This window comes from Nannobrachium achirus (genome assembly GCF_963921795.1).
Source record: "Nannobrachium achirus genome assembly, chromosome: 18".
Classification (NCBI taxonomy): Eukaryota; Metazoa; Chordata; class Actinopteri; order Myctophiformes; family Myctophidae; genus Nannobrachium; species Nannobrachium achirus.
The window spans coordinates 1,174,929-1,201,652 of NC_137825.1; the positions used below are offsets into that span (position 1 = coordinate 1,174,929).

The 26,724-nt window shown below is 42.2% G+C and overlaps 1 protein-coding gene across 1 annotated transcript; it reads left to right on the forward strand.

The window, feature by feature from the left end:
• Window positions 1-266: 266 nt before the first annotated feature.
• On the forward strand, window positions 267-25,501 carry LOC308303262 (protein phosphatase 1 regulatory subunit 3C-B-like). Its single transcript, XM_080747592.1, has 7 exons — window positions 267-450; window positions 10,298-10,546; window positions 11,900-12,114; window positions 17,285-17,367; window positions 18,315-18,530; window positions 19,533-19,661; window positions 23,786-25,501. The coding sequence occupies exons 1-7, from the start codon at window positions 437-439 to the stop codon at window positions 23,927-23,929; spliced, it is 1,050 nt and encodes a 349-aa protein (XP_080603718.1). The 5' UTR covers window positions 267-436; the 3' UTR covers window positions 23,930-25,501.
• The last annotated feature ends 1,223 nt before the right edge of the window (window positions 25,502-26,724 follow it).

Below are 26,724 nucleotides of genomic sequence, written 5' to 3' on the forward strand. Positions count from 1 at the left end.
TATGATTATTTTGGGGGTCCCCAGTTCAAATATGATTATTTTTGGGGGGTCCCCAGTTCAAATATGAATATTTTGGGGGGTCCCCAGTTAAATTGTGATCATTTCGGGGTCGCAGTGTGAACAGGTTGAGGACCCCTGGCCTGTTATATATTCTCCTCTGTTTTCCTGGTCCCGGTTTGCTTATCGTGTCCTCAGACCTGGCAACCCACCGGTAGCTCGGTCAGACGGTTGGCAGCAGGACGGTTTTAATCAGCGCTGATAAAACATCAAATTAAACATCAAATAAAACCTTATAAACTCCGTTCAAACGACGCTTTGAACGCCTTTCAACTCCTAACGCTTCATGAGCGGGACTAGTGACGTCAGCGGTGGCTTTTAAGGACCGAAAAGGTTGTTTTTGTGACGTGACGTCGCTTCTTGAACAACAGACTCTTCAATGAACTGCACCAGGTAAAGTATTTATACTCGAGTATTGCATGCGCCCTGCTTAGAGTACTTTTTTACACCACTGGACTGCTGTTATAATGTTTAGTTTTACTCCTCTGCGTCTAAAGAGAGTAATAGATTACATTTTGTCTGAATTAAACAGGAGTTCCACTGTACTTTCATTGATACTTTACTTCACCAGTCAAACAGTGTGGTGTAATTTAATATTACATTAAACTGTAAACTATGGTTGTGTAGTTGTGTGTGTGTGTAGTTGTGTGTGTTAAATGAATAAACGGATTCATTGTCACACTGATTGTTACATAATGTTCCACCGGTAGCAGGAAGACTGGGCCCTTTAAGACAAACTGGGCCCTTAAAGTTTATTTCTCCATTTGCAACATGATTGTCATTAAATTGCATTGGAACGTCTTGTCCACAAGCCACTCACAAAGATAAAGCAACACATAATATAGCAACATGTATAACATTATATTTCTCCTGACTTCTACTGCATAGCACTGTGTTCTATCTGTCTGTCATTCAGTGTTATATGAGATACTTCAATGGTTTTCTGTGTAAATCAAGTCAAGTGCTTTTCAGGATCTCCTTTTAGCTGACCTTGTACCAGTGAACTGTACCGTCATGAAACTGTACCTTTTCCTATGCAAACTGACAATAAAGTCTTCAATCAATCAATCAAACAAACAAACAAACAGGGTAAGACATGGTACAATCTACACCTTGGATCAGTGCATCGATTGTATAAAGGAATATAATAAGTATGAACAAACTGACTGGGCCCTTATAACACAGACTGGGCCTTAAAGACTGACTGGGCCCTTATAACACAGACTGGGCCTTAAAGACTGACTGGGCCCTTATAACACAGACTGGGCCTTAAAGACTGACTGGGCCCTTATAACACAGACTGGGCCTTAAACACAGACTGGGCCTTAAACACAGACTGGGCCTTAAAGACTGACTGGGCCTTAAAGACTGACTGGGCCCTTAAACACAGACTGGGCCTTAAACACAGACTGGGCCTTAAAGACTGACTGGGCCTTACACAGAACACGATTGATTGAATAATTTATTAGAAGCTGAAAAAGTACAGTTTCATAACGGTACAGTTCACTGGTACAAGGTCAACTAAAAGAAGATCCTAGTAAGCTTTTCAGATTATGTACACAGGAACTTTCAGATTATGTACACAGGAACTGTACTTTATGTATCTCATATAACATTGAATAGAACACAGTACTTTATGTATCTCATATAACATTGAATAGAACACAGTACTTTATGTATCTCATATAACATTGAATAGAACACAGTACTTTATGTATCTCATATAACATTGAATAGAACACAGTACTTTATGTATCTCATATAACATTGAATAGAACACAGTACTTTATGTATCTCATATATAACATTGAATAGAACACAGTACTTTATGTATATCATATAACATTGAATAGAACACAGTACTTTATGTATCTCATATAACATTGAATAGAACACAGTACTTATATGTAACATTGAATAGAACACCGTACTTTATGTATCTCATATAACATTGAATAGAACACAGTACTTTATGTATCTCATATAACATTGAATAGAACACAGTACTTTATGTATCTCATATAACATTGAATAGAACAGTACTTTATGTATCTCATATAACATTGAATAGAACACAGTACTTTATGTATATCATATAACATTGAATAGAACACAGTACTTTATGTATCTCATATAACATTGAATAGAACACAGTACTTTATGTATCTCATATAACATTGAATAGAACACAGTACTTTATGTATATCATATAACATTGAATAGAACACAGTACTTTATGTATCTCATATAACATTGAATAGAACACAGTACTTTATGTATCTCATATAACATTGAATAGAACACAGTACTTTATGTATCTCATATAACATTGAATAGAACACAGTACTTTATGTATCTCATATAACATTGAATAGAACACAGTACTTTATTGCGACCGTCAGGGAGCAGTTTACTATGAAAACCTCCACCGGCCGTCCGTCCGTCCGTCCGTCCGTCCGTCCGTCCGTCCATCACGCGTCACACCTTTGTTTGTGTACGGTGTGATGTCATATATCTTCAGTATGACATCACACCACATGTGTACACAAACCGTTGTGTACGTTGCTGTGGTAACAGTCTGTTGTTGCTGGTCTGTTAGTGTACGTTAGCAACCACCTTAGCAACCATGGTTTTACCCTAGCAACCAACTGTTTACCCTAGCAACCAACTGTTTACCATAGCAACCATGTTTTTTACCCTAGCAACCAACTGGGCATAAAAGGGATTCTGTTAGGGATCTCCATATATGGGCATAAAAGGGATTCTGTTAGGGATCTCCATATATGGGCATAAAAGGGATTCTGTTAGGGATCTCCATATATGGGCATAAAAGAGATTCTGTTAGGGATCTCCATATATGGGCATAAAAAGGATTCTGTTAGCTGTTAGTGATCTCCATATATGGGCATAAAAGGGATGCTGTTAGGGATCTCCATATATGGGCATAAAAGGGATTCTGTTAGGGATCTCCATATATGGGCATGAAAGGGATTGTGTTAGGGATCTCCATATATGGGCATAAAAGGGATTGTGAGAGGTGGAGGTTGTGATATTTGTGGAGATAAGCGACCAACGGTCGCTTATCTCCCGATTAGGGAGTCTTACTGGTGTATCTCATATAACATTGAATAGAACACAGTGCTTTATGTATCTCATATAACATTGAATAGAACACAGTACTTTATGTATCTCATATAACATTGAATAGAACAGTACTTTATGTATCTCATATAACATTGAATAGAACACAGTACTTTATGTATATCATTGCGACCGTCAGGGAGCAGTTTACTATGAAAACCTCCACCGGCCGTCCGTCCGTCCGTCCGTCACACGTCACACGTCACACCTTTGTTTGTGTACGGTGTGATGTCATATATCTTCAGTATGACATCACACCACATGTGTACACAAACCTTTGTGTACGTTGCTGTGGCAACAGTCTGTTGTTGCTGGTCTGTTAGTGTACGTTAGCAACCACCTTAGCAACCATGGTTTTACCCTAGCAACCAACTGTTTACCCTAGCAACCAACTGTTTACCATAGCAACCATGTTTTTTTACCCTAGCAACCAACTGGGCATAAAAGGGATTCTGTTAGGGATCTCCATATATGGGCATGAAAGGGATTCTGTTAGGGATCTCCATATATGGGCATAAAAGGGATTCTGTTAGGGATCTCCATATATGGGCATAAAAGGGATTCTGTTAGGGATCTCCATATATGGGCATAAAAGGGATTCTGTTAGCTGTTAGTGATCTCCATATATGGGCATAAAAGGGATGCTGTTAGGGATCTCCATATATGGGCATAAAAGGGATTCTGTTAGGGATCTCCATATATGGGCATGAAAGGGATTGTATCCCAGATGATGCCCTGTTAGGAGATCCACACTAACAGAATCCATATATGGTCCTACCGACAGCTGCTATAAGCCAACCCTGGCGATAAGGTCTGAGTCGAAGAAATGCTTCTTTCCTGGCAAGAATTGCCCCTTTATACTGTAGGGCTCGTTTGTGTATTGTATGACATCACGCCACATCATCGGCTGAGGACTGTGTGATGTCATCATATCTCCATATATGGAGACATAAGTTGCTCATGCCCAAATATGGGCTGGTGAGGTCAGACTTAGTGTGATGCGTAGGTTATCTCCATATATGGAGATTCAACGGATCTCCATATATGGGTATAAAAGGGATTGTATCCCAGATGATGCCCTGTTAGGAGATCCACACTAACAGAATCCATATATGGTCCTACCGACAGCTGCTATAAGCCAACCCTGGCGATAAGGTCTGAGTCAAAGAAATGCTTCTTTCCTGGCAAGAATTGCCCCTTTATACTGTAGGGCTCGTTTGTGTATTGTATGACATCACGCCACATCATCGGCTGAGGACTGTGTGATGTCATCATATCTCCATATATGGATACATAAGTTGCTCATGCCCAAATATGGGCTGGTGAGGTCAGACTTAGTGTGATGCGTAGGTTATCTCCATATATGGAGATTCAACTTCAATGAGTAACCATGGCAAACTGTCAACTGCCCGTATGTCTTGATAATTGGTAAAACAAACTTTTGGCCTATTTGTGGAGATAAGCGACCAACGGTCGCTTATCTCCCGATTAGGGAGTCTTACTGGTATAACATTGAATAGAACACAGTACTTTATGTATCTCATATAACATTGAATAGAACACAGTACTTTATGTATCTCATATAACATTGAATAGAACACAGTACTTTATGTATATCATATAACATTGAATAGAACACAGTACTTTATGTATCTCATATAACATTGAATAGAACACAGTACTTTATGTATCTCATATAACATTGCATAGAACACAGTACTTTATGTATCTCATATAACATTGAATAGAACACAGTACTTTATGTATCTCATATAACATTGAATAGAACACAGTGCTTTATGTATCTCATATAACATTGAATAGAACACAGTACTTTATGTATCTCATATAACATTGAATAGAACACAGTACTTTATGTATCTCATATAACATTGAATAGAACACAGTACTTTATGTATCTCATATAACATTGAATAGAACAGTACTTTATGTATCTCATATAACATTGAATAGAACAGTACTTTATGTATCTCATATAACATTGAATAGAACACAGTACTTTATGTATCTCATATAACATTGAATAGAACACAGTGCTTTATGTATCTCATATAACATTGAATAGAGCACAGTACTTTATGTATCTCATATAACATTGAATAGAACACAGTACTTTATGTATCTCATATAACATTGAATAGAACACAGTACTTTATGTATCTCATATAACATTGAATAGAACACAGTACTTTATGTATCTCATATAACATTGAATAGAACACAGTACTTTATGTATCTCATATAACATTGAATAGAACACAGTGCTTTATGTATCTCATATAACATTGAATAGAACACAGTACTTTATGTATCTCATATAACATTGAATAGAACAGTACTTTATGTATCTCATATAACATTGAATAGAACACAGTGCTTTATGTATCTCATATAACATTGCATAGAACACAGTGCTTTATGTATCTCATATAACATTGAATAGAACACAGTGCTTTATGTATCTCATATAACATTGAATAGAACACAGTACTTTATGTATCTCATATAACATTGAATAGAACACAGTGCTTTATGTATCTCATATAACATTGAATAGAACACAGTGCTTTATGTATCTCATAGTGGTAGGGCGTTCCACATGTTAGTATAGCAGGAGAAAACATTTATCTAAAAACCTTTTTTAGGGTCAAATCTGGGTTGAACGTGACGGTTACACGTCGGCACTCCGACACATCACTATTCCGACCACCTAAACCCAACCCTAACCCTAAACCTAACCTTAACCTTAACCCTAACCCTAACCCTAACCCTAACCCTAAACTCAGTAAAACTAATGCTGGTGAATGCTAACCCGGTGAGTAGCTAACCTGCCGACTCTGGTGAATGCTAACTTGGTGATAGGATTGGGGATGTGTCTGAATGGAGACTTGTCCCCGAACGTGATCTGTGGCGCTGCCTCTGGTGTTGTAAATGTGGACCTCCTTGACGTTTAGGAAGTATTTTGAACATTGAACATTCAAGCAAGGCTGTAATATTTGTACAGTTGGTAGAAAACATTGTGGGCAGAGACAAGAAACTGAAGGTTTAAATTAAATCTTCCCAGTGGTGGCATTAGAACCTCTAAATAATACTTTTTATATGTTGAATCTAGAGTTGCAACCTCAACCATTGATAGTCCATTCATATACAATTATACATTGTGTGTGTGTGTGTGTGTGTGTGTGTGTGTGTGTGTGTGTGTGTGTGTGTGTGTGTGTGTGTGTGTGTGTGTGTGTGTGTGTGTGTGTGTGTGTGTGTGTGTGTGTGTGTGCGTGCAGCTCACAGGAAGTGATGACATTACAGCTGGTGATTACAAAGGATTATTTTCAGTGGTGATGCAAACCGATACTGAGATGATGATGATCTGTGATGTGTCATTTACAGTAGAGGACAGTTTGATGTGTCATTTATACTAGGACGCCCCCCCACCCCCCACCCTGATGAGCACTAAGAGATGAGGCATTACATTTTTTATAACACGGTTCTATTGTGAAAATAGCAGATCTACATGCTCACAACTCCTCTGTCTGCCTGCCTGCCTGTCTGTCTGTCTGTCTGTCTGTCTGTCTGTCTGTCTGTCTGTCTGTCTGTCTGTCTGTCTGTCTGTCTATATTTTTCCCCATCAAAGTGAATCTGTGTTTTTGTTCAGTAATATTTCAGAGTAATGTTATCCTGGTTGGACGGTTGTAACAGAAAAGAGAATCTTTTGGTCATGTTTCACTCTTTTCAATACATGTATAATATCTAAATGTTCCTCACACTGGTGTCAGTGTTGGTGGTAAATGGTAAGGTTTGATTTGATTGATTGAAGACTTTATTGTCAGTTTGCATAGGAAAAGGTACAGTTTCATGACGGTACAGTTCCCTGGTACAAGGTCTACTAAAAGGAGATCCTAGAAAAGACTAAGCTTATTTCCACAGGAAACCATTGAAGTATCTCATATAACAATGAATGACAGACGGATAGAACACAGTAGTATGCAGTAGATAGTCAGGAAAAACATTAAGAATACACAAAAAACAGTAGGTAATTTACAAAGAGGGGTCAGGGAAGGGTATGTTTGTTTTTAGGTTTGTTGTCAGTGTTGATGGTAAATGGTAAATAAATGATGGTAAATGGTAAGGTTCAGTGTTGATGGTAAATGGTAAATAAATGGTGGTAAATGGTAAATGGTGGTAAATGGTAAATAAATGGTGGTAAATGGTAAATGGTGGTAAATGGTAAATAAATGGTGGTAAATGGTAAATAAATGGTGGTAAATGGTAAATGGTGGTAAATGGTAAATAAATGGTGGTAAATGGTAAATAAATGGTGGTAAATGGTAAATGGTAAATAAATGGTGGTAAATGGTAAATAAATGGTGGTAAATGGTAAATGCTGGTAAATGGTAAATAAATGGTGGTAAATGGTAAATAAATGGTGGTAAATAAGGTTCAGAATCGACTGCATTCCTCCTGACTCGCCTCATTTCCCAGAATGCTGTGTGTTTTTCTGCTGACAACGAGCAGTGTAAAGCCCTTTGCACACAGGACAGTTGCGTTTCTTCCGTTTGCTGTATGAATAAAACGCATTGGATTTGGTGTGCAATGCTGTGCGGAATCGGCGCTGCGGATCCCAAAAGGAGTCATAAAAGGAGTGATGAGTTTTTCACCGCATGCGACAAGACGCACGAATCGAACTGGGTTCGATCGAGAAAAAAACGCACGGCGGCAGCCACTCGTCGCACGGCTAATTCGGAGCCGGTGTGCACGAGGTCATAGAGAATCATTGTTTTCTTTTCAAAAAATGATATTGTCCGTTTTATCCGTGCGGTTAAACGCGCCTGTGTGCAAAGGGCTTAACAGTATGTCATGTAATCACGGTATTTCATGTAATTACAGTATTTCATGTAATTACAGTATTTCATGTAATTACAGTATTTAATGTAATCACAGTATTTCCTGTCCTTGAGGCCAAAACAGTCGTTGCCAAAGTCAGGCCGCACCTTTAGAAACATGATGCCTCTGTTTGTCTTTCTCACACACACACACACACACACACACACACACACACACACACACACACACACACACACACACACACACACACACACACACACACACACAGACACACACACACACACACACACACACTCTCACACACACACACACACACACACACAGATCAGGAAACGGTTCATTCCAGGTCAGTGCTGCTCAACACGTGGTGCGGGGGCCGCTTGTGGGTCCTGCTTTGTGTTTTCTGCGGCCCTTCAGTTTCCATCAGCCATCATTATGAATGTTATTATTCTGCTTTCTTTTTTAAACATTGTGTTAATTAATCTTTCAGCTCAGAGTTGGTAATCAGTGACATCACAGAGTTGGTAATCAGTGACATCACAGAGTTGGTAATCGGTGACATCACAGAGTTGGTAATCAGTGACATCAGTTCAAATAGCACACATACAGTAAATATTGAAAACCAGTAAGACTCCCTAATCAGGAGATAAGCGACCGCCAGGTCGCAGTGTGATTTTAGGGCAAAATGTGTAGGAGCAGTGTCCAAAAATGTGTTTGAAGAAATCGGCCTGATGGTGGCGCTATATGGGACTGATCCATGTTGATGAGATGAGTGTAGACATACTGTGTACCGATGTGTGTGATTTTAGGGCAAAATGTGTAGGAGCAGTGTCCAAAAATGTGTTTGAAAAATAAAAATAATAATAATAATAAAATAAGTAGGTGAGGGTTCAGGACCAGCACTCTTCCACATCGTTTGTCTCGGTTATTCGTCGTTAAACTAATTGACAACAAATTCCTTCAAAGGTCTCAAGCCCTTTGCACACGGGACCGTTGCGTCAAATAGGTGTGAACCCATAGTCATATTCAATCATAACTATGTAGGTATTTTGATCAAAATTGAGGTATGACACTTTTAAAGTGTTACATTATACCTATCATTTTCTAATAGGCGATTTACTTTTCGGGCAAGTGGGCTTGACCTTTGGGCAAGTAGGAAATGATCTGTACTTGCCCAACAGGCAAGTGCCTCTGGGACCTCAGTGTCAACCCCAGGTTATGTAATTAATTATATCACATCTATTAATAATCTCTTTGTTCCGTGACGCACAGAATGTCAAACCTCAGTGTAGATCAATCAATCATTCTATTCTCTCTCTCTCTGTCTCTCTCTCTCTGTGTCTCTCTCTCTGTGTGTCTCTCTCTCTCTCTCTCTCTCTCTCTCACACACACACTCTCACTCTCTAATTTGTACTACTAATAGAGCTATTGAGTTTATTAGACAGGTTATGAGTTATTGTCTTTGTGTTGTAGGCCTACTGTTTTTCTTATGATTGTTATGTATAATATGTTGCTGATGACCTTTCTATTGTCAATACCTTTTATGTCTATTTTGCAGTGTTTTTTTACAACAGTTCTTCTGATGATAATTATCTACTGCACAGTGCAGTGCTCTGTCTGTCCACTGTAAATATGAGTTAAAGGGAAGGATCTCAACGCAAATAAGCTTGTCTTACCTGAGTTTCCTTTTAGTTGACCTTGTACCAATGAACTGTACTGTCATGAAACTGTATCCTTTCCTATGCAAACTTCTAATAAATACTTAAATCAATCAATCAATGGCTAGACTTGGAATAGCTATAACCATGGGAGGACTGCGCTATTGAGCCAGTTTTGGCCCCACACTCCTCCCCACCTCCTGCTCAGCAGGCCTCCCCAACCCTCTCCCAGCTCCTCCTGCCTCCTTCTCAGGCCTGCCCACCCCTCCCCTCCCCTCCCCAACCCTCTCCCAGCCCTTCCTGCCTCCTTCTCAGGCCTGCCCACCCCTCCCCTCCCCAACCCCCACTCAGCACAGCAGTAGCAGCAGGTCCCGATTGTGATGTCACAATCGGACCTAAAATCCGACAGCCCGTTCTGAGACCTGCTTACATAGATCTGCCCATAAACTCAGAAAGACACAATGGTCAGAAATAGGACTTTGTGAGGATAGAACTTGCTGGTGGGACACCAAAAAAATACATAAAAATTGGAAAAATTAAAATTCATGGTGAAGTCAAATCAAATCTCTCTCTCTCCACAGAGTTCTACTTCCTGGTTCTGGGTTGTCAGCTGACATGGCCATGAGGCTCTGCTTCGCCAGCTCTCCACCAATCCACTCCTTCCTTGGTAGCTATGACAACCTTGGCTCCGCCCCCCGCTGCAAAGCGCGGCAAAGTGCTGCGAACGGCTGCAAACCGCTGCGTCCCTGTCTGAGCTCCAAGCAAGACGCCCCGGCCGACACCTCCAGCCCCACAGGGGGCGCTGTGAGCACCAGCAGCACTGCAGCCAGGTAGGACACACTATGGTCACTGCAGTGTTGATTTCGTCGACTGACGAAAAATGTGTGTCGACTGTTTTTTTTTCACTGACGAAAACTAAATAAAAATGAAATAAAAACTAAGCTGTGATGACTAAAACTAAGACTAAATATATTGACAATTTCGTCAACAAAATAAAAACGAGACTAAAACGTTAGGGAGGGACTGGTGGAGAAGAGAGTCATTTTATGTTTGGTTGCTCTCAGGTGTTGCTTGCTGAAAATAGCCGATCTACAAGCTCACAACGCGTCGCGCTGCGACGCGTTGTGAGCTTGTAGATCGGCTATTTTCAGTACACAAGTGTGAAATCAGTCATTATGACATAGTTCCGCCGATTTAAAATGACTCTAATACGGAACTACAACTTATATAATGTTTTATGCCCATATATGGAGATCCCTGTGCCAATGTCATCAATATTAAGGACATATCTGGGAATGCCCATATTTGGTAATGCCCATATATGGGCATGTTTTGACATAACATTGTCGACTATCAGGCAGGGGTCTCCATATATTGTGTATATATAAGTGTTTTTTATTCTGCTATCAATAAATGTTGCAGAAAACTCCAATAAGGTCCTTTTGTAAAATCAAAACACTTATAATTATCCCCCTATATTATTAAGAAATGTTTTCTTTTCTGACCAAAAGGTCCCTTTTAGACGTGACTGATCAGAATGATGGCTCTGGTCATCTCTCCATAGCATGTGTGGTCACTGGTCATGACAGAAAATAACCAATCTATAAGCTCACAATGCTTTATGATTTGATTACTTTAGGACTGAGCCAGGCCCGCTGCTGTTATTTAATATAAAAGCGACTTTAACTCATACCCTGCCAAAAAAGACGTTTTCTATAATAAAAATGTCTTTTTAACTATGGACCTCCCTGCCAGACGTCTTCTGGACGTCTTTTTAAAAAAAATAATAAAAAAAATAAAAAAATAAAAATAATTTGGACCTCCAACAGTGTACTAGCCATGATCGCGATCGCGAAATTGCATGTTTAACCCCCATACCAACCCCATCTTTCAAACATGGCAGCCATGTTTGTTTACATTTGAAGAAAACATAAGGGCTGCCTTCTCCTGAATGCCTGAACGGATTTCCAAGCGGATTTTTTTGTTTGAAAGCTGTGAAAAGCATGCACATACATAGTGCATGATCTGTGCACGAATGTGTGCACCAGCGTGCACACTATTTTTTTAACCCTTTGTTGGCGAACCGGCAATATAAGAGGTCCCACTTTAAATATGGCACTGAAGAAGTTAATCAGGTAAAAAACTCAATGTGTAAATGGGTTACATACTCTGTCCTCATGCAGCCCTTCCTCCAGCCACAGGGTGGCGCTGCGGCCGTCCTCCCTCAGCAGTCCCGGCAGCCAGAAGCGTCATCAGAAGAAGAGCGTGGTGTGGTCAGACTCCAGAGGTCTGTCTCTGACCAGCGTCCACCTCTTCACCGAGTTCTCTGACACCCTGCACTACCACCTGCAGGAGCTAGAGGGAGCTGCCGCCGCCCTGCGCCTGTCAGAACAGCAAGGTACGCTACTGGCTCTCTGCCTGAACCAATCAGCTGTCAGAACAGCAAGGTAATCTACTGGCTCTCTGCCTGAACCAATCAGCTGTCAGAACAGCAAGGTAATCTACTGGCTCTCTGCCTGAACCAATCAGCTGTCAGAACAGCAAGGTAATCTACTGGCTCTCTGCCTGAACCAATCAGCTGTCAGAACAGCAAGGTAATCTACTGGCTCTCTGCCTGAACCAATCAGCTGTCAGAACAGCAAGGTAATCTACTGGCTCTCTGCCTCAACCAATAAGCTGTCAGAACAGCAAGGTACGCTACTGGCTCTCTGCCTGAACCAATCAGCTGTCAGAACAGCAAGGTACGCTACTGGCTCTCTGCCTGAACCAATCAGCTGTCAGAACAGCAACGTAATCTACTGGCTCTCTGCCTCAACAACCAATAAACTGTCAGAACAGCAAGGTAATCTACTGGCTCTCTGCCTGAACCAATCAGCTGTCAGAACAGCAAGGTACGCTACTGGCTCTCTGCCTGAACCAATCAGCTGTCAGAACAGCAACGTAATCTACTGGCTCTCTGCCTCAACAACCAATAAACTGTCAGAACAGCAACGTAATCTACTGGCTCTCTGCCTCAACAACCAATAAACTGTCAGAACAGCAAGGTAATCTACTGGCTCTCTGCCTCAACCAATAAACTGTCAGAACAGCAAGGTAATCTACTGGCTCTCTGCCTGAACCAATCACCTGTCAGAACAGCAAGGTAATCTACTGGCTCTCTGCCTCAACCAATCACCTGTCAGAACAGCAAGGTAATCTACTGGCTCTCTGCCTCAACCAATCACCTGTCAGAACAGCAAGGTAATCTACTGGCTCTCTGCCTCAACCAATCACCCGTCAGAACAGCAAGGTAATCTACTGGCTCTCTGCCTCAACCAATCACCTGTCAGAACAGCAAGGTAATCTACTGGCTCTCTCGAAAATCGACTCGAAAATCGACTCATGCTCACCGCGACTCAAAAAGTATGAGTCTAAAAATATATATTTTTTTATTTTAATTTTATTTTATTTTATTTTTTAAAATTTTAATCGCTTGTTCAAAAACGTTGGAAGCGTTATGTTTTCCAAATGAGAGGACCGGTGTGTGTGTCTGTGTCGTAGACGAGTGCATGTCTGTGTTGTGCATGCATGCATCGCAGATTCGCATGCATGCGGCGCTAGTCAGGTCCGCGGACTACAGGTTGAGAAACACTGCTGGACTGGTCTGATGCACGCGTCATAGCAGCGCGCTCTGAGCTGACTGGATGTGTTTAGTTTACCTCCTGCCTCTGCATGCATGCTTGACACGAAAGCTCGCTTATTTAATGGCAACGTCGCCTCGTGTGCGGTGATTTTGTCAAGATTGACTATAAGACACAACACAAAATACACTACTCGTTGTTAATGCGACACACCCGTGGAGACGGTCGGGGAGGGAGAGCGAGGCAGACCAAAGCTCCACATTTGATACCTGGGGTGCCAGCCTGAGCGCTCCCACTACGTTCCATGGACTTTGTCACTCCTCTTCTAGTCTCTAGAGCAGGGGTCTTCAACGTTTTTGGGCCGGGGACCCCCAAACTGATGGGGAGATGGAGCAGGGACCCCCTACCACCTCGTAGGGTGGGGGGGTCGGGGCTACGACATATTTTTTATTTTAAACATGTACAAGTTACAGCGAGCAGGGTGGGCCGTACCACTACCATTTCTAAACATACTACTTATTAACTCATTGACTGCCAAGGCCCGAGTTTCCCGAGTTATTACAGTAGTCCCAGGCTGCCACAGCCCGAGTTTCCCAAGTTGGAAGCCATTTTGAAAAAAAAAAATATATATATATATTTTTTTTTTTTCCAAAATTTTTTTTTATAAATTTTTTTCTAAAAATGGCTCAAATGTATTAGGCATGATCGCAATTGCGAAATTGCATGTTTAGCCCCATAACAAACACATCTTTCAAAATGTCAAAAATGGCTGTTTTGTCTGACTTTGAAGGCTTGTATCTCATGAATGCCTGAACGGATTTCCAAGCGGATTTTTTTGTTTGAAAGCTGTTAAAAAGTACTACACATATGGTGCATGATCTAGGCATGGGCGTGCACGATCCGTGCACTAAAAATTGATCCGTGCACTAGAAATTTAGGAAGGTGGCAGTGTTTGTTTTGTCTGACTTTGAAGGATTCTATCTCATGAATGCCTGAACGGATTTCAAAGCGGATTTTTTTGTTTGAAAGCTGTTAAAAAGTAGTACACATATGGTGCATATATGGTGCATGGGCGTGCACGATCCGTGCACTAAAAATTGATCCGTGCACTAGAAATTTAGGAACGTGGCATCCTGGTACTTGGCGGCCATCTTGAAAGGGCATTCAATGAGTTAACTGAGAACCAATGTCAATAATATCAACAATCTGTCAAATGCATAGTAATCATGTATTCAAGCTATTCAAAATGGATAGAATCATGATTTATTTTTTAACACATATGGTGCCAACCCCGAGTTTCCCGAGTTTGTATTGGTACTAGTGCTGTGCCAACCCCGAGTTTCCCGAGTTTGGGCCGTTTTTGAAAAAAAAAAATTTTTTTTTTCAATTTTTTTTTTCAATTTTTTTTTTTTGACCTCCAGAAATGTATTAGGCATGATCGCGATCGCGAAATTGCATGTTTAACCCCCATACCAACCCATTCTTTCAAACATGGCAGCCATGTTTGTTTACATCTGTAGAAAACATAATGGCTGATAAATCATGAATGCCTGAACGGATTTCAAAGCGGATTTTTTTGTTTGAAAGCTGTGAACAGCATCTACACACGTGGTGCATCATCTAGGCATGGGCGTGCACTTTTTACACACTTGCACAATTACATGGAAGTCTATGGTAACCATGGCAACGCGAGACATTGAAGAGAAAAAATCATTGCAACATAAGTGTTAACATAAATGTGAAAAAGAAGAAAAAAAAACATTTTTTGAAATCTTTTTTTTTTTTTAAAGCAATAATTTCGCGGACCCCCTGCAGTACCTCCGCGGACCCCCTAGGGGTCGCGGACCCCCTGTTGAAGACCCCTGCTCTAGAGAACAGACTCCATGCTAACGCAATTATTTATTATAATTATTATTAGGGCTTTGATGATGCAAGTTCTGATGGGTGCAGCTGCTTAAGTTGTGTTGCTTAAAGTAATGTGCCGTTGTGCTCTCCTCTCAGCTGCTGCTTAGCGGGAAAAAAAGTGAAAAAGGTCGATTGACGTGTCATTCGCAAATACTGCGTTGATTAACATCCCTTGTAATCTGCTGGATGAAAGCCTGGTCGGTCGCCTTAAAGGAGTAGGAGTGGATTCCAGTGGGAATGGGCCTTAAAGGAGTAGTTCACCCCCAAAATGGCTTTTTTTCTATTGATTACTCATGCCATGGAGAGTAGAGTTCAATAATATTTTTGTTTTTTGTCACATTCCTAAGACAAAAATCTGATTCGAGTAAATTTACCCCTCATTGATTCCGGATGGGGACCCGTTTGGAAACACATCTGTGATAAAATCACACTGAGTGACGGACACAGAGTGACGGACACTGAGTGACGGTGGGCAAGCCTTAGTATCAATGCCTGTTTAAAACCCATTTAGGCTTAGAATTATTGAATGCTTTAACCAGTGAAAAATAGCAGATATACAAGCTCACGGTGCCGCGCTGTGAGCTTGTAGAGCTTCTGGGGGGTGGTCCCTGGAACTAAATGTTTTGAGATGGGGGTCCGTGGCCAAATAAATATCATTTTGGGGGTCCTTCAAATGAACCACTGACATAGTAGTCTCTCAAGAACAGACTAACTGAGCTCCAGTTAAGTGAAAAGGACCTTTTCTTTGACGATGGCTGGCCAGATTGCTGACATAGAAACATAGGTTTTTTCAAAAAATCTTAGAAGGATTCAAAAGACACAAATAGCAGATCTACAAGCTCGCAGTGCGGCACTCGGTGCCGTGCTGTGAGCTTGTATATCTGCTATTTTTCAATAGTTAAAGCACAAAATAATGATACACTATAATGTGTACCCGTTCTGAAAGGTTTAATTGTCTTCCAGCTCCAGAGTGCCATCAGCCCATTCTGGTCCTAGATTTAAAAAGGTTTAATTGTCTTCCAGCTCCAGAGTGCCATCAGCCCATTCTGGTCCTAGATTTAAAAAGGTTTAATTGTCTTCCAGCTCCAGAGTCCCAGCAGCCCAGTCTGGTCCTAGATTTAAAAAGGTTTAATTGTCTTCCAGCTCCAGAGTGCCAGCAGCCCATTCTGGTCCTAGATTTAAAAAGGTTTAATTGTCTTCCAGCTCCAGAGTCCCAGCAGCCCAGTCTGGTCCTAGATTTAAAAAGGTTTAATTGTCTTCCAGCTCCAGAGTGCCAGCAGCCCATTCTGGTCCTAGATTTAAAAAGGTTTAATTGTCTTCCAGCTCCAGAGTCCCAGCAGCCCAGTCTGGTCCTAGATTTAAAAAGGTTTAATTGTCTTCCAGCTCCAGAGTGCCATCAGCCCATTCTGGTCCTAGATTTAAAAAGGTTTAATTGTCTTCCAGCTCCAGAGTGCCAGCAGCCCATTCTGGTCCTAGATTTAAAAAGGTTTAATTGTCTTCCAGCTCCAGAGTCCCAGCAGCCCAGTCTGGTCCTAGATTTAAAAAGGTTTAATTGTCTTCCAGCTCCAGAGTCCCAGCAGCCCAGTCTGGTCCTAGATTTAAAAAGGTTTAATTGTCTTCCAGCTCCAGAGTCCCATCAGCCCATTCTGGTCCTAGATTTAAAAAGGTTTAATTGTCTTCCAGCTCCAGAGTGCCATCAGCCCAGTCTGGTCCTAGATTTAAAAAGGTTTAATTGTCTTCCAGCTCCAGAGTCCCAGCAGCCCAGTCTGGTCCTAGATTTAAAAAGGTTTAATTGTCTTCCAGCTCCAGAGTCCCATCAGCCCATTCTGGTCCTAGATTTAAAAAGGTTTAATTGTCTTCCAGCTCCAGAGTGCCATCAGCCCATTCTGGTCCTAGATTTAAAAAGGTTTAATTGTCTTCCAGCTCCAGAGTGCCAGCAGCCCATTCTGGTCCTAGATTTAAAAAGGTTTAATTGTCTTCCAGCTCCAGAGTCCCATCAGCCCATTCTGGTCCTAGATTTAAAAAGGTTTAATTGTCTTCCAGCTCCAGAGTCCCAGCAGCCCAGTCTGGTCCTAGACTTCCCCCAGCCCTCTGCAGACTACCTGGACTTCAGGAACCGCCTGAAGGTAAGACTATTATCACTTATCCTGATTAAAACTCACCATAATCGCATCGTGGAGATTTAATCTATCGTGATATCGTCCTCCGTCATGCACTGGGATCAATTCACCTTTTATTTGCCGAGCTGCATATCTGGTACCACTTAAACCCTCTGTTGGTAAAATGTACTTAACCTGCTTGGTGCCATCAATTAAATGTCTTTGAAAGTCCAAGTTGCCATGGTTTCCATAGACTTCCATGTAATTCATAGTGCACGGATCGTGCACGCCCATGCCTAATCATGCACCACGTGTGTGCACGCTGTTCACAGCTTTCAAACAAAAAAATCTGCTTGGAAATCCGTTCAGGCATTCATGATTAAGCAGCCATTATGTTTTCTTCAGATGTAAACAAACATGGCTGCCATGTTTGAAAGAATGGGTTGGTATGGGGGTTAACCATGCAAATTCGCGATCGCGATCATGCCTAACACATTTTTTGGGGTCCGAAAAACATTTTTGACAAAAACGGCCCAAACTCGGGAAACTCGGGGTTGGCACCATAAGTGTTAATGTACTTGATAGTCTTTTTTTTCACTCTTTATTAAACGTCTTTGCCAAAAAATAGCCGATCTACAGCTTGTAGATCGGCTATTTTTTGGTAAATGTTCCACCAGGATAATGGATGTTGGGGGATATTGTGATTATGGTGATAATCTCCTAAATGGTTATGATCTCTTTGGTCACACTGATGTCCACATGGTCCTGCAGGCCCAGAGGGTCTGCCTGGAGAGCTGCTCTCTGCAGGAGCGCTGGTCCCTGCAGGAGAGCTGCTCTCTGCAGGGAGCTGGTACTAATGTTCATATGGTTCTCCCTGCAGGCCCAGAGGGTCTGCAGGTACTAATGTTCATATGGTTCTACCTGCAGGCCCAGAGGGTCTGCAGGTACTAATGTTCATATGGTTCTACCTGCAGGCCCAGAGGGTGTGTCTGGAGAGCTGCTCCCTGCAGGAGCGCTGCTCCCTGCAGGGGACGGTGAAGGTCAGGAACATCTGCTTCCACAAGAAGGTGTTCCTCAGAGCCTCCTTCGACGGGTGGAGCTCCAGCTTGGACGTAGTCTGCTCCTTCCTCAACAACGTCTACGGATGCAAGGAGACGGACACCTTCAGCTTCTGTCTGGACCTGACTGAGGTAGGTCTCTATCCTACTGGTAGGTCTCTATGCTACTGGTAGGTCTCTATGCTACTGGTAGGTCTCTATCCTACTGGTAGGTCTCTATCCTACTGGTAGGGTCTCTATCCTACTGGTAGGGTCTCTATCCTACTGGTAGGTCTCTATCCTACTGGTAGGTCTCTATGCTACTGGTAGGTCTCTATGCTACTGGTAGGTCTCTATCCTACTGGTAGGTCTCTATCCTACTGGTAGGCTATAGCACTACCACTAACAACCTGACTGAGGTAGGTCTCTATCCTACTGGTAGGTCTCTATCCTACTGGTAGGTCTCTATCCTACTGGTAGGTCTCTATCCTACTGGTAGGTCTCTATCCTACTGGTAGGTCTCTATCCTACTGGTAGGTCTCTATCCTACTGGTAGGCTATAGCACTACCACTAACAACCTGACTGAGGTAGGTCTCTATCCTACTGGTAGGTCTCTATCCTACTGGTAGGTCTCTATGCTACTGGTAGGTCTCTATCCTACTGGTAGGTCTCTATCCTACTGGTAGGTCTCTATGCTACTGGTAGGTCTCTATCCTACTGGTAGGTCTCTATGCTACTGGTAGGTCTCTATCCTACTGGTAGGTCTCTATGCTACTGGTAGGTCTCTATCCTACTGGTAGGTCTCTATCCTACTGGTAGGTCTCTATCCTACTGGTAGGCTAGGGGAGGGGAGGGGAGGGGAGGGAACCATGCAGCGCAGTGAACGGTGACTCGCGGGGAGTAGCTGAAGTTGATTGACACAGGCACCTGTCAATCATTCTGACCTCATTAATTATTTTAGTAGAGTCAACGTACGTCATCACACATGACGTTTTTGTTTAGGGGCAGGACTTATTTTGTTATAATACACAAACAACATGTTCACCTTTTTGGCATCTAATGTTGGGTATGGCCATATCATGCTCTAAAAGTGTGAAAAACATACTTTTCACTGCGTCTTTAATGGGTACATTTTCTTCCCGGTCATGACGCAGGCCAGCCACCAGGTGGAGTTCTGTGTGTGTTACGAGGCCGGGGTGCAGATCTTCTGGGACAACAACCAGGGGAACAACTACCGTCTGGTGACGGAGCGATGTGAGGACGGGACCACCGGGACCGCCCCAGTAAGTACCCTAACCCTAACCCTACCTAACTAACCCTAACCCTAACCCAACACTAACCCTAACTAACCTAACTAACAACTACCGTCTGGTGACGGAGCGATGTGAGGACGGGACCACCGGGACCGCCCCAGTAAGTACCCTAACCCTAACCCTACCTAACTAACCCTAACCCTAACCCAACACTAACCCTAACTAACCTAACTAACAACTACCGTCTGGTGACGGAGTGATGTGAGGGGGACGGGACCACCGGGACCGCCCCAGTAAGTACCCTAACACTAACTAACCCTACCACTCACTAACCCAACACTAACCCTACCTAACTAATCTAACTAACAACTACCGTCTGGTGACGGAGCGATGTGAGGACGGGACAGCTAGCTCCGCCCCCGTGAGTACTTAACCCTAAACCTAACACTAACCCTACCTAACCCTAAGCCTACCACTAAGCCTACCTAACCCTAAACCTAACACTAAGCCTACCTAACCCTAAACCTAACAACTACCGTCTGGTGACGGAGCGATGTGAGGACGGGACAGCTAGCTCCGCCCCCGTGAGTACTTAACCCTAAACCTAACACTAACCCTACCTAACCCTAAGCCTACCACTAAGCCTACCTAACCCTAAACCTAACACTAAGCCTACCTAACCCTAAACCTAACAACTACCGTCTGGTGACGGAGCGATGTGAGGACGGGACAGCTAGCTCCGCCCCCGTGAGTACTTAACCCTAAACCTAACACTAACCCTACCTAACCCTAAGCCTACCACTAAGCCTACCTAACCCTAAACCTAGCACTAAGCCTACCTAACCCTAAACCTAACAACTACCGTCTGGTGACGGAGCGATGTGAGGACGGGACAGCTAGCTCCGCCCCCGTGAGTACTTAACCCTAAACCTAACACTAACCCTACCTAACCCTAAGCCTACCACTAAGCCTACCTAACCCTAAACCTAACACTAAGCCTACCTAACCCTAAACCTAACACTAAGCCTACCTAACCCTAAACCTAACACTAAGCCTACCTAACCCTAAACCTAACACTAAGCCTACCTAACTCTATATCTAACACTAAGCCTACCTAACTCTAAATCTAACACTAAGCCTACCTAACTCTATATCTAACACTAAGCCTACCTAACCCTAAACCTAACACTAAGCCTACCTAACTCTATATCTAACACTAAGCCTACCTAACCCTAAACCTAACACTAAGCCTACCTAACCCTAAACCTAACACTAAGCCTACCTAACTCTATATCTAACACTAAGCCTACCTAACCCTAAACCTAACACTAAGCCTACCTAACCCTAAACCTAACACTAAGCCTACCTAACTATATCTAACACTAAGCCTACCTAACTCTAAATCTAACACTAAGCCTACCTAACTCTATATCTAACACTAAGCCTACCTAACCCTAAACCTAACACTAAGCCTACCTAACTCTATATCTAACACTAAGCCTACCTAACCCTAAACCTAACACTAAGCCTACCTAACCCTAAACCTAACACTAAGCCTACCTAACTCTATATCTAACACTAAGCCTACCTAACCCTAAACCTAACACTAAGCCTACCTAACCCTAAACCTAACACTAAGCCTACCTAACTCTAAATCTAACACTAAGCCTACCTAACCCTAAACCTAACACTAAGCCTACCTAACTCTATATCTAACACTAAGCCTACCTAACCCTAAACCTAACACTAAGCCTACCTAACCCTAAACCTAACACTAAGCCTACCTAACTCTAAATCTAACACTAAGCCTACCTAACCCTAAACCTAACACTAAGCCTACCTAACTCTATATCTAACACTAAGCCTACCTAACCCTAAACCTAACACTAAGCCTACCTAACCCTAAACCTAACACTAAGCCTACCTAACTCTAAATCTAACAACTACCGCCTGGTGACAGCGCTCTGCGAGGGGGGCGGGACCGCTAGCTCCGCCCCTGTCAGTCCCTCCCCTCTACTTTAGCTCCTCCTCCTAGTCGCCATTATAACCCTAAGCCCCTCCCCCTACCCTAAGGGGCTTTGCTCACAGCTGCGATTTTTCACACGGAAAAGACGGACGATTTGTTTTTTTTTAAAGAAACCAATGATTCTCTATGACCTCATGCACGTCTGCTCCTAATTAGCCATGTGGCAGGTGGCTGCGGCTGTGCGTCTTTTTTCCCGATCGAACTCAGTTCGATTTGTGCGTCTTGTCGCATGCGGTAAAAACTCATCACTCCTTTTATGACTCCTTTATCGTGCCTGTGTGCAAAGCCCTTAGCTCCTCCTCCTAGTCACCATTATAAGCATAAGCCCCGCCCCCGTATCGTCACCATTATAACTCTGTTTGACATGAGCACCATTCATTGAGATGATCAGGAGTGTTTTTGATAATCGCGAAATAACAGTGATTATTTGAGACAATGAGATTATTTGAGATGATATATGGAAATGTCTTGTTGCTGATAGGTGGAGATCATTAATGGTTATAAATGTCTTGATGCTGATAGGTGGAGATCATTAATAGTTATAAATGTCTTGATGCTGATAGGTGGAGATCATTAATAGTTATAAATGTCTTGTTGCTGATAGGTGGAGATCATTAATGGTTATAAATGTCTTGATGCTGATAGGTGGAGATCATTAATAGTTATAAATGTCTTGATGCTGATAGGTGGAGATCATTAATGGTTATAAATGTCTTGTTGCTGATAGGTGGAGATCATTAATGGTTATAAATGTCTTGTTGCTGATAGGTGGAGATCATTAATGGTTATAAATGTCTTGATGCTGATAGGTGGAGATCATTAATGGTTATAAATGTCTTGTTGCTGATAGGTGGAGATCATTAATGGTTATAAATGTCTTGTTGCTGATAGGTGGAGATTATTAATAGTTATAAATGTCTTGATGCTGATAGGTGGAGATCATTAATGGTTATAAATGTCTTGATGCTGATAGGTGGAGATCATTAATGGTTATAAATGTCTTGATGCTGATAGGTGGAGATCATTAATAGTTATAAATGTCTTGTTGCTGATAGGTGGAGATCATTAATGGTTATAAATGTCTTGATGCTGATAGGTGGAGATCATTAATAGTTATAAATGTCTTGATGCTGATAGGTGGAGATCATTAATAGTTATAAATGTCTTGTTGCTGATAGGTGGAGATCATTAATAGTTATAAATGTCTTGTTGCTGATAGGTGGAGATCATTAATGGTTATAAATGTCTTGTTGCTGATAGGTGGAGATCATTAATAGTTATAAATGTCTTGATGCTGATAGGTGGAGATTATTAACTCATACAGGGCCAGATTTCCAAAATATGAATATGAATGTGCGCTTATAACGCCAGGAAATAGCTATTTTGTATCCCCCCAGACCACCTTAACCAGACCACCTTAACGAATGCACGTTCACCATACCATACCACCAGATGACCACTAGAGACCACCATACACCATACACTGACATGGTCCCATGTTAAGCCTGTTTAAATCCACATAACAGGATGAGACGCTGATTTGGTCCTCATTGACTTAACATGGACGGGCCGCCGGTCACCATTTCAGCTCAATACTGTTCAATTCGTGCTTGATCGTCTCAAACCACCATTGGTATGGGCATCGGGACGTATATAGATGCCACACAGAAAGTTTCAGAATCAAAATCCGACCTAGTGAAGCTACGTGAGGGTCGGATGGTTGCATTGAGGCTAACGCTAGCAGAGGCCTGTTGTCAACAGGAAGCCCTGGTTTAAAGGTGACGTCATAATCGTATCCTTTTTTTTCACGGTTTACGTGTGGACATTAGCTGAGGTAAGCTAACCATTTCGCTCCGTCTATAAACACATATTAAAAGCTTAAACAATGCTTTTATATAAAAGTCGCTCCGAGTCGCTCGGCACCAAACGCCATAGTGAACTAGTCGCTCGTAAAGTCGCCCGGCGCTAACTGAGTTAATAGTTATAAATGTCTTGTTGCTGATAGGTGGAGATCATTAATAGTTATAAATGTCTTGTTGCTGATAGGTGGAGATCATTAATGGTTATAAATGTCTTGATGCTGATAGGTGGAGATTATTAATAGTTATAAATGTCTTGTTGCTGATAGGTGGAGATCCGCAGAGAGGGCGGGGCCTCTGAGAGCAGGGCGGAGATGGCGTTCGATCCCTTCGGGAGCCCCAGGACGTCGGCTGGGATCTTCCCCGAGTGGCAGAGCTGGGGACGCATCCAGAACAGCACCCCCTACTGGTGAGGAGGAAGAAGACACGCTTACCAAGCTTCCGGGTTAGGGTACTATTCCTTTAGTTTTTTAAACCAGGAAGTGAGCCATCACCTCGTTGTGTCCCTAGGGGGCGCTCACGCTGTTTTTATTAGATCCCATCCTCCCTAATGGTCGATGGGCTGTGATGTCATCAGAATGGGACCGTTTTTTAATTAGTTCCCATCCTTGGTAGTTTTTTTTTTTCTTCGCCTGAATCCATCCAAGGCCAAGGGTCAAATGAGATGTGATGTCATCAGAATGGGACGAATCCAACGTGGAGCTCGCGAGAAGAAGCGTCTCAAGGATTTCATTTGACTTTGACTGAGTCTTCACGATTCATAAGAACCATATGATTCATAAGAGATTCATATGATTCATAAGAGATTCATATGATTCATAAGAGCCATATGATTCATAAGAGATTCATATGATTCATAAGAGATTCATATGATTTATAAGAGATTCATATTATCTATATGATTCATAAGAGATTCATATGATTCATAAGAGCCATATGATTCATAAGAGATTCATAAGAGATTCATAAGAGATTTATATGGTTCATTTGATTCCTAAGCGATTAATGGTTCATAAGAGAAGCGCTGCAGTATAGATTAATTCACAGATTCATTAGTTTTAAAAAGACGCTCATTAGGATTCATTAGAGCTTTCTAAAGACTTGCTAAGCTTCAGCACGCTTCATAAACATTCATAAGAGCTTCATGACGCTTCATAAACATTCATAAGAGCTTCATGACGGCGTTGGTTTCAGAAGACTTTGAGACCAGAAGACGCCGTGGCACCAACCAGCACGATCCCCGGAGGGGACATATTCATGGAGGCGGAGTTAAAGGGAGTGACATCACCACATGGGCGGGGTTAAGGGGAGGGGCATCCTCACAAAGGTTTTTAATTGGTGTAGGTTTTATCATTCAACAGTCATTCATTTCTGGTAGGGGTTTGGACACATTCTTCTTCCCGTCTCCCCTCTTAAAGCCCCGGCCCTTTAAAGGATGACGTCACCCCTCCTTAACCAGACCCCGCCTCCATGATGACGTCATCATGATGATGTCATGCAGCACTTTGACAGAAGCACTTGTCCTCGGCGGAGAAGAACAGAAGAGATGTTTTTAGATTTATTGTAACGTTAGTTTTGTAAAGACGTGTGCAGTGGACTTAAAACAAAACGTGGCGTATATTTGTACCAGACGTAAGAAGTGTTGAAACCAGCAGTTACTAAACGACGTTAAATTAACGTTAAACCTTAGATGCCTTTTCTTAGACTGAAGCTTGGAGCCCCCGCCATCGAACTAGTTTAGGACCAGGCCAGGTTTCTATTTAACACCAGAGTCAACACGGTTTAAGCCAGATTACGGATTAGTTTTGTAGATCAGGCTTCAACGGTTTTATTGTTGCTGTAAAATCCCCCCACCCCCCCCCCCCCCCCCTCTCCATCGATGTAAGAGTAACCGTCCGGAGGAAGAAAAGGTATATTTTTTAAACTTGAACGTGATTTCGACGGGGAGGAGATGGGCTGTCGGTCGTCTGTAAAATAAACCTTTCTTCAAGGCCCATTTATTTATTTATACCCCGTTAAGGATTGGGTTAGGGTTAGGGTAGGGTTACCCTAACCCTAACCCTAACCCTAACCCGTTAAGGATTGCACCAGGAAATACCAGATCTGTAAGCTCGGGTATTTTGGATAAATTAAGTGCAAATTGGACTTTTAGCCATTTTCTTTGTTGCTAGGCAGATTGTCATGGTGTTTGAAAACGGTCACATATTACTTCATATTGAAGTGACCTGGTTGAGGTTTTCTTTTCGTCGAACGCGAGGTGACCGTTTGGCCGAGGAGGGAAAGAAACTTGCACCTTTTTCCTTCTCAGCTAGCCAAGAAGAATTAGCGTCCCTGTTAGCATCGCTGTTAGCATCCCGGCACTTTGATTATTAGGAATACAAAAAGAATAAGTGCAATTAACCGGATTTTCCCTCCCGTTTTGTGATCCTAGCCTCCTGGTAAAGAAACGATAATCCTGAAATAAACGGGAAATAAATAATAATGAAAGTTTTCTTTTTTTCCGCCAAGACTGAAGCGAGCGCGGGCTATGCATATAAACCCTGATCGTTCCCGGGTTTAGTAGCGGAGACACAACCTTTTGAAACGTTTAACGTTGAGATTGCACTTTCCATGTTTCTGTAGCCAATCGCAGCTCACAGAGCCCATCGCTCGATTTATAGTCTCGTACGTCGGTGTCGCGACCGGCCGATCCGCCAGCTTGAAACCTACAAACGGCTGTAGTACGACAGGCGTATAAATCGGGTTTGACGTTGGCTAACTGCTGCTGCTACCACTGTGTGTGTGTGTGTGTGTGTGTGTGTGTGTGTTTTAGCATGTCTGTCACGGCGCCACCTGGTGTTCCGCTGTAGACAAATGTCCCGTTTAAGTATGTGTCCTTTTTGTGACCTTTAAGTTTATTTGTGTGACCTTTGAGGGGACGTGACGTGAATGTTAATTTAAGAATGTGATGGAAGGTTTGGAAGATGAAATGTGTTGGAGAGTTTAAAACATTTATAGATGAAATGAAAGATCATTTTAAACATTTATAGATGAAATGAAAGATCATTTTAAACATTTATAGATGAAATGAAAGATCATTTAAAACGGTCAAAGTGCATTAAAAAGAGGAATAAATTCTCTTATCGTAAAAGAAACAAACAAAGTCGCTCAGCTGGAAGATGAAAACCTGCTGTACATTTTATACATTTTGGTTGTTAAAACACTGTTT

What these genes read in the sequence shown, in the direction of transcription:
- LOC308303262 (XM_080747592.1), top strand. An exon ending in GCGCCTGTCAGAACAGCAAG is followed by an intron (nt 12,115 to 17,284) that starts GTACGCTACTGG and finishes ATTGTCTTCCAG; the next exon opens with CTCCAGAGTCCCAGCAGCCC. An exon ending in GGACCACCGGGACCGCCCCA is followed by an intron (nt 19,662 to 23,785) that starts GTAAGTACCCTA and finishes TGTTGCTGATAG; the next exon opens with GTGGAGATCCGCAGAGAGGG.